The 9,248-nt window shown below is 33.9% G+C and overlaps 1 protein-coding gene across 1 annotated transcript; it reads left to right on the top strand.

Annotated features, from left to right (window-relative positions):
* The first annotated feature begins 205 nt into the window (after nucleotides 1–205).
* Nucleotides 206–9,027, top strand: LOC149945905 (uncharacterized). The gene is made up of 6 exons (XM_090173190.1): nucleotides 206–284; nucleotides 3,782–3,891; nucleotides 4,603–4,657; nucleotides 5,603–5,924; nucleotides 7,180–7,400; nucleotides 8,815–9,027. Exons 1-6 carry the CDS (start codon nucleotides 222–224, stop codon nucleotides 8,872–8,874), a joined length of 831 nt encoding a protein of 276 aa, XP_090029316.1. The 5' UTR covers nucleotides 206–221; the 3' UTR covers nucleotides 8,875–9,027.
* Nucleotides 9,028–9,248: the final 221 nt, after the last annotated feature.

Genomic DNA, 9,248 nt, shown 5'->3' on the forward strand with positions numbered 1-9,248 from the left:
TAACCGTACAATTCTTATTAACCAAGGTATTCAAATACGATCTTAAATAAACAATTAGTAAGTTTATTGCCTTGTTTATTGTTTAAATCCCAATTTGGAATATCTATGTATCAATAAATCGCCATAACTTCAAATGTATCCAATTACCCTATTTCTTATCTGAGTTAAGAGTATTTAAATTATACTATTTATTAATTCTTTTAGAACATTTACTCGAAAATATGTCTGAGAAAATAGAACTTGGAAGTCCAATTGTAGTGACGTACACTCCACCATTTGAATACGTAATTATCTATTTTTGTAAAATTTCGAATACAAACCAAACAATTGTAAATATGTGTAAAATAATCATATAAATTTAAACCATTGAATCAGAAAAATATAGATTTGTGTAAATTTCGTTACTTGATCTTAAGCATTGGAAAGCATAAATATCAGTATGTATGGTCAAGAATCTGTTTAGGTTTACAGACAATATAGAGTAGCAGCTGTAGTACCTGTTTTGATGATTTCAGGAAGATATTATCCGTTTACATGAAATAAGAAAGTCTAATATCGGAAGGGAGTGTCTTGTCCTTTGGCCGGTAGAAAGGACATTCACAAGGAAAGATAAACAGCTCTTTTTATTATCTGTAAATCGAAATACATTCTAAGAATAATTAACCCCAGGAGTAACATAATAACAATAAGTATGACACTATTTTAATTCTAATAAATGTAATAGAATTATCGAAAAGCTCCAACTTGAACTTTCACTTGAGCTGAGTAGCATGTTTTCGTTATTTGTAGTAGAATATTTTGCTTTAGGCATATTTAGACACTAGGGGGTCTGTTCTGAGAAATAAACCTAGATTATTATTAAAGCGCAATAGCTCTAATAAAAAGTTTGGTGATAAAGTTTCCTAATTGACATACTTATGGTATTATGTTGCCAACACGTGGTTCGTGCCGAGTTTTGTAGATTTCCGTTTCTCACCAAATAAAAATGTCCGTCTGAAATGTGGATATGTTTTAGTGGAGTATAAATTTTCAATACCTTCCAAGGTAGAAGAACTGATGGAAAAAGCTTGCGGTAAAGAACCGGTGCCTCAAATGATTTTCATAATACAAATGTTGAATATCAAACTATGGAACGTCAACGATTACTAGAAACATATAAGGGTTTTATATCTAAGATTTTTGGTCGACGCTAATTAATAAATGCATAGTGAATAAAGTTAATACTAGTTTAAATGAAAAATATTGGTTCCTAAAATCGTTAAAATTTAGGTTTCCAATAATAATTTTATATTGTGTTTTAAAATATTTTTAAACACACAACTTAGTATTCTTAGGTGAACAACTATAATGCGGTACTACTTCATCCACACAACTCAGAGATAGAGGGAAAGACGCAACGGGATATTAGGTGAAATGCCTAATTCCACTGTTCGTTTACACTTTTGATCACGATAACATACGCCATCCATTAAGAATTAACTTAACGGCCCAACGCTGTGCCACTACGTTAATCGTATCTTTACGTTTGTTAAAAGTGACATTCTATTTGCGTTGGTCCAAACCCTGCGAAGTCATATCTGACAATTTATGGAGTATCATCAAGATCACCCAAACAGTTAAGGTGCAGTACCCGCGAATAAAATGTTCATTTAAATATAAAAAAAAATTAACATTTTAATTCTACGTAAATTAAGAACGGCTAGTCCCAGTGTCAGTTTTCCGATCCCAGTTTGTAACTAGTTTTCTTACCTTTTTACTAAACTTACTTGCCTGATGCTCCCAGCCTGAAGGGCGACTTATGACCGGGCTTCAATGGGTTGGAATCTGGTGTTACTTGTGTAATGTCACTACTGGCGTTAACGAGTAGGGGTTTTCCAGGGGTCGTAAGGTAAGATTGTAAATCCCGCATTTGCATCCGCAAATGTAGGCTTTGTCCCAAACAGTCTTTCCCTTTACTTCAGAGAGTTATCTCGTTGTTTTGGGCCATCGCTGCTGGGGAAGGTAGGGATGACTCATCCTCGCTCACATCGTCCACCTTTGGAATTCTCCGAAAGTGGCGACCTCTGACCCGAAGGGTTAAGAGCGGGGTAAAGTTACCGGTGACGCTTACTATTGCACCACAGTGAGTCCGCAAATATTTCTTGGCGGGCTTTCTTCTCCAGCCAATTAGGTTGGAGACTGGTAGCGTCATCCGAGGGACCCGCTATATAAGAGACGTCGGGATAATGGATTAACTCTCTCTTGGTTACGGACTCCGACCTAACCAGTCATATCTTTTCTATTCTCTCTTCCAGAGAAAGTTTAGTGCCATGCCTTGTAATATTTGGTAACTATTTATATATTATTGTTAATAAAGAGTATTTAATAGTGTAACTCTCGTACATGGTTTAGAGATAAGCCGACAATTTCAAGGCTTCACAGATGAATGAGAGCCCCCATATTATATCCGTTTTTTAAAATTAAGAGTAAAAAATATTTACTTTAACCCCATTCTACAGAGATCGACTTAAACGTACATATAACATGAAACAATACACTAATACACCAAATATATACCAGCATGAATCTGTTGCAACAGGGCCTCTGCCCTTTCCAAAATATAACAAATCATACTTACAAGGCAGTTTGTAGTAAAAAAAATTTTAACTAGTGTAATAATAATCAGCTAGGCTAATACCCAAGGCACCACCTTAGGCCTAAGTCATCAAGTGACTTTTGAAGCCATTAATTCAGGTGGCCGGGTTACAATGCATAGGAGGGTGGTAACAAGCCCTGCATGCCACGCGAACGAGCCAACAGCTCCCTACACTAACTATTACCGTTAACCTCGACAAGTTTTTATGGAAGGGGAAACCGAAGAGCTCGGGGGAAAACCCCTTAAACCAGTGGGGAGAGAACTTGCAAACTCTACGCAGAAGGAGTTGTTCCGACTTTTCACCCAGTGCCACAAGCTGGGATCGAACCCGGCTCCTCTCGCTGCGAGGCGAAAGTGCTAACCACTCCGCTACCCCACCGTATCTTGGCTTTGCTATTTTTTGGCGCCGCTTCACAGTTTCTGAGGAGAACTTAACCCCTTTACAAACGCACTCCCGCACTACATCATAATGGTCTAGTTGGCCGCGCTCTCGGGTGAAGGATTTCTGAAATTCAGAAACGAGCCCAGGTCATCTCGCTGGAAGGGAAAAGCACTAGATATTCCAACCTGAAAAGTATTTTCCTTATAATTCAGTTTGCACAATATTATGAACTACTACTTTTTCTATTCTTTTCAACCCTTTGTTGGTAAACGCAATTCAAGACGAATTTGGATATAGGTACTCAATGAAATTCAAAATAATTTGAACAAACAAATTCGGAAAAGGTACTCAATGAAATTCAAAATACTTTGCACAAACAAATTCGGATAAAGGTACTCAATGAAATTAAAAATACTTTGCACAAACAAATTCGGATAAAGGTACTCAATGAAATTCAAAATACTTTTCACAAACAAATTCGGATAAAGGTACTCAATGGCATTCAAAATACTTTACACAAACAAATTCGGATAAAAGTACTCAATGAAATTCAAAATACTTTGCACAAACAAATTCGGATAAAGGTACTCAATGAAATTCAAAATACTTTGCACAAACAAGTTCGGATAAAGGTACTTGCAATGAAACTCAAAATACTTTGCACAAACAAATTCGGAATGTACTTGTTATGAATTTTTTGTATTATTTTTGAGGTATTTTGGTATTGTATATTAGTTTATAAAGAATCGTATTTTTAAACCTAGGGATTTAGTTCAACAATAATTGATCCGGTTATGCTGAATGACACTCCTTTTGAAATGTGGGTTCCGGTCAGAGTAATGCAGTACGTTCTCAGAAATCTTCTTAATGTTACGTAAGTTAATTTTTAAACTTTCTTTGTAACCTGTTTTGTGTTTAGTAAAACAAACATATATAAAAGCAATTTTGCGTTTAATATTAAAGTACTCGAAGGTTTTGTATCTAATTAACAATTTTAGATTTTAAAAATAAAATATTTATCTATTGTCTTAAATTGCATTTTTAAGAATGTTTCGTAAACTTGAAAAAGTAAAGCCAGCGTAAATTTTCGCTCCAAATAATATGGCGCATACGCTTAATAATTTTAATAATTCATTTGTAACAAAAAAATAAAAGTGCATACTTAAATTCAAACGAGTTTAATTCACGGTTCTTCGTCGAAAGGCTTAATAGTTAAACAATAATACTTAAGACTTACAAAATAAATAAATTTAAAACATAAATCAAAATGATGCGATAAAGTAAAAACGCAGTCGTGATGAGCCCTTTGACCGCTCAGATTTTCGCCTTCAGGTTTTTAGAATTATGACCTTTTCACTTAGCTCTGACTGTAGGATAATTTGGCCTCTCTTCTTTTTCATAATATTTGGAATATTTTAAATAAATACTAAATAGAATAAACTGTTTAAATTTTCCTGATTGGTAGAATCATCTAAGGAGGATTAACTTTCTATTCTTACCTGTACTTTTTTCTCTGTTTAGCTTTACTATTAAATGCGTGCGATAAATGAAATCTATTAAAGTTAATACTACAAATATCTTTTAGACTTCGAAGAACACAATTTATGCGTGGAATTAGAAAAAGACATGTTATACATAACGTAAGGAAACTGGTTTTTTTTATGGTTTCGATAATTTAATTCAATTCTGTAGGTATTGGTTTTATTTTTAAATTCTACTGCACGTCGTGTCATGGCTTTCCCTTTGATATGTTATTTGAAAATCTACCCATGCTGTCGCTGTGACATAAACCTTTCGTAAGAGGAAAATTGCTTACAATTCAGCACGACTGACTTCTTGGCTTAGCCGCACCAGATGTACTATCTCTGAGTTCTTGATTCATTTACCAATTGTCAGGATATTATTTTAATTTTAAGCACTTTTTCAGAATGTGAAAGATTTATTTACAGTGGCTTAAACCTTCAGTAAACTGAGGTTGAGCAATAGTTTTCCACGAGTAATATTCCCACTTCCATCATTGCCGCCGCATTTGTTATACCTTTTTGAAAATGTCAAATTAAGAAGATTTACAGTGCGCTGAGATTCAAATGTCGGGTGGGTGACGAGTTAGTGCTTTGCGTATTTCAATATTTTTGATTAGGAGTTATATTTGTACTTACGCCTCGTCAAGTCCTTGCTACGTTTAATGTTTCAGTAATTGCAATTTCAAATGAGATCTTAGTAATTTAATGTTAATGTATATTTCATCTACGAGGTTGAAATCTCGAACGAAGATCATTTTGGCATTTGCCCATATCCTGTTTTTTTAACTTATGCCGAGGTTGCGTCTGGTAATAGTCTGTGTAAGTAAAAATTAAAGTGATAAATCTTCCGAGTCATAAAAAAATTTACATTTTTCAAAACACAGTCCTGTTGATGGTCTAACATCACGTTTTCAAAAGTGCACTTAATAAATTCATATATAAAGTAAAAGTCAGATTTTTGCCCAATTCAGGTCTCGTAACGCCAAAATTGCAAACCAATTATTTGAGCAGTTAACCAAAATATGTGTAATCACTTTTAAAGCAAAGTCGTTGTTAACTTAGCTCGTTGATATCTGCCCCGACGGAAGTTCAAGCTATGATTTGGAGAAAGAAATACTGATGGTTAAGATATCGCCTTCGTACGATAGGAAGTCATTTCATGTCTACAGTTGCTTGGACGGACTAGGGGAAATGCAGCAAGTACTATTGCCAGATGAAGCTCTCGGACCAATCAATTGGCAAATACTGATCGTTTCATTTATTCTCATCTCAATTGTCACGGCTGTAGCAATTAACGGTGCCTTCAGCAGCAGCAAACGCTGGAACGCTTTGAGCACGGTCGCCGACAGCTTATTTTTCTACATTTCACACATTCTACAAAACCGTTTAAGTATTTTTAAACATACACCCTTTTTCCAATCAGTTTTATCAGGAATAAATTAATTTAAAAAGTTGGGATTAACCCTTGAAAGAAGGAAAGGACTATACAAAGCACGTTATAAGATATTAGTTTAAGGGAACCACAGGTATACTAGAACGATTGTTATAATATTTGAGAGATGGAATTTAGTGACAGATCTTAAAATATCAAAAGTGTTTTACTTCATCATGAAAATAGGGGCTCACAATTTCACAAACATAAATACGAACTAAAATACTGAATCTCACAATTACCTGTGTATGATTAGAACAAGAAAAGCATGTTTTGTTCAAGAAGCAAAGTTATTAATAGCAAGCTTAAGCAGATGGTGATTTTAACGCTTGTGTTCGAACATGCTAGTTGTATAGCTGATCTATGAAAATCACGGGCCTGTTTTACAAAAATGAATGACGGACTACTTTAAGAACCAAGAAGGTCGCTCATGATTTTTCCTAGAGATAGTATATTGTACACTCTGTTTAAAAAGTCTTCGACAGGTGAAATTTTTGCCTCTTTTTAATTCTGCTAGAAAACTATAATATATAGATCAATAAAACCAATTGCAACTATTATTAATTTTCCAATATCTTTCGTTATTTATCGGTTTCGTCCGCCAAAAATTAATAGTTTGGCGGGAACCGTCAAAACTCATTTTTGTCAACTTTTTAAACATTGGTTCTACGGCACTGACTCGCGCGTTTTTGAATTCACAGTGGTCAATTCATATTTAGAAAGTGGAAAAATTATCCCTCCACAACCAACGGTTGAGAAGTTATCGCGTTTACAAAGTTTCGTCGAAACTAGGAAACACCTAAAATGCATCAAGTGATTATTAATAACGCAACTTCGATAAATATAACTATGGTACTAGATAAAACACATTTAAAATTAACAGAACAATATTTAAGCATTTTGGTGTAGAGAGAGTTTATGCTACAAACATGCGGTTTCCTTATTTTTAAAAATAATCAATAAAACAATTTAACTTAGCAAAAATCAGCTTTAAGATATCCAATAATTAAGAATTTGGTATTTTTATTTTTGGCAAAAGTCCTCTTAAATGGGATAATTTTTATAACCATTAGAAATGTGAAATGATCTTTTAAAAGTTTGATTTAAAAACCTTCAATTTTAAACGTCTGCTCCTAAAGCAATGACACCAACTAGAACCAGGGCTGGCATACATGCACAAAACCTTGAATTATGTTTTCTTAAATAGCTGGAAAGCAACTCTATCGAAGTGTTTCGTCGGGGGTGCTTTTGGGTGTCTGGATTTTTTGTGCTGGAATTATACTCAGCAGATCATACTTGGCCAATTTCAAGGGAGAATTAATAACAGCGAAGATCAATTTCATCGACACAATGGAGGATGCTTTAGCTAGACCAGACTTAACGCACTTGTACGAGTACGTTACCCGAAGCGGATATTACGGCAATGTGGTCAGTTGGTTTTTATTTTACTTAAGAAAATTGTTTTCATTCCTATAGAAACCAAAATCCCCTCATAATGTACAAAGTCGATTATTCGGTGACAAATGAGAAACTCGATATCTATTTCCTTCACGAATCGATGATAGCGTAAAAAGGTGTAGATAGCAAGTTTCTAGCAAAGGAAACATTTCATTTACGGAATTCAATCGAATTCATTTAAATTATAATGTATCTGATAAATCTTATCAAAACTAGAAGAGACAACTTTTTATCAGAATAGAAAATTCATCAAATCAATTTAAAAGCGCTTTAACGTTAGAAACAAAAATCACAAGTTGAAAAGTTGATTGTGACGACAAAGCTTTAATAAATTATTTTTTCTTTTTTCGGTACTAACTTTTATTTTTAACAATTATCTTAAGAAATAATAGGATTTTTAAATAACTAACTTTATTTTAAGAGAGCTTTCTCAATTAAATATTGTCTTCAGCTTGAATAAATATTATTACCATCTGCAACATACTATAGTATCAATTATCCTCTTAAGAATATAATTTTAATTATTTAGTATTGTTCTCATTCACAAAATTCTTACGAATTTAGAAAGAGGAAAACTTTCCTTTGATATTTCAAAAATATTTGAAAAGAGTCGACGACGTAGATTATCTAGAGCTAGAAACCGCTGTCAGTAAAACGTCAATAATTGTGGCATTGGACGGTCACTACAACGAGTTAAGCAAAAATAGCACATGCAAGGATATTTATAAGGGTAAGAAGGAGTACTTAGCGAGAAGCTGGCATCTTTTCATGTCTCCGAGAATGCCGCCGTTCGTCAGAGAAAGAGTGACTTTTCTGTAAGCGCTAGTTTCTTTTTTAACATCTGGTTTTATTGAATGCACGTTTTGGGTCTATCCAAGGCACTAAGCTTTGAAAATACTTTGCTCAAGCTTCAAGCTCTTAGGAATTAAGGTGCACTATTGGGTTTTTCTGTCTGGTTAACATTTGTCCGTATAAACTAAACATTTTGAATTGCACTTAAGTATTATATATTATGTATTTTAGTAATAAAAGATGGCTAACGAATACAGTCACGTAGCTTTTCGCAGAAGGTGGAGGGAGGGTTTGGAAGGCGCTTTTATGTACTACCACCTTCCAGAAGTGCCTAGACATATATTGTTAGATTTTTAATATTTTAAAATAGCCGCTCTTTAAAACACTTGCATTATTTTTGTATATCCCTGTTTAATGCAACATTAGCATTAAAACGAAATATTTTAAGTTTTTATTTTTATGTTACCTGTAAAAGTCCTCAACACTGATAGCAAATATCGTAGAAGAAATCACATTATTAATTTTAATACAGTAATTTTATATTTAGAGGAAAGATTAGGTTTTTAATTTCAAAGCTCGATTTCATTCTTAGGGTTTCACGATTTATGGAAACATGGCAGATGCGACCAGGAGACATTCTAACGGAATTTAAACTTGCTGTTCAAGAAGTTGACCCTTACAGGTTTCATCCTAAAGAAACTTCAATGTTTTTCATTATGCCTATTTTCAAATTCTGGATTTACGGAATTGCACTTTCATTTGCCATTGTTGTAATTGAAGTGGCGATTGGAATTTTTATTGCGAAGTAACCGGACTGGAAATGTCTTGATTCAAAAATTATTTAGAATTTTTTAAGTCACCCGAATGTGTTTCTTATTTGAGCAGTCGTTTATCCTTCTTGTTCCACACCAAATACCTGAGGCTATACTCCCTTTAATTCAACATCTTCGTATTTAAACAAGTCATAAATCTATTCGATAACAGCAATTCGCGGGTTTTTAACTACGATTAAAAAGACTACGTGTA

The sequence above is a fragment of the Leiobunum rupestre genome, chromosome 4, assembly GCF_980474605.1.
Source record: "Leiobunum rupestre chromosome 4, qqLeiRupe1.1.hap1, whole genome shotgun sequence".
NCBI classification, from domain to species: domain Eukaryota; kingdom Metazoa; phylum Arthropoda; class Arachnida; order Opiliones; family Sclerosomatidae; genus Leiobunum; species Leiobunum rupestre.

Bases quoted from the DNA above. Each gene is read 5' to 3' on its own strand.
- LOC149945905 (XM_090173190.1), top strand. From the start codon at position 222: ATGTCTGAGAAAATAGAACTTGGAAGTCCAATTGTAGTGACGTACACT. The intron at 3,892-4,602 runs GTAAGTTAATTT...AATATCTTTTAG, and splicing joins AGAAATCTTCTTAATGTTAC to ACTTCGAAGAACACAATTTA. The intron at 5,925-7,179 runs GTTTAAGTATTT...TTTCTTAAATAG, and splicing joins TTCACACATTCTACAAAACC to CTGGAAAGCAACTCTATCGA.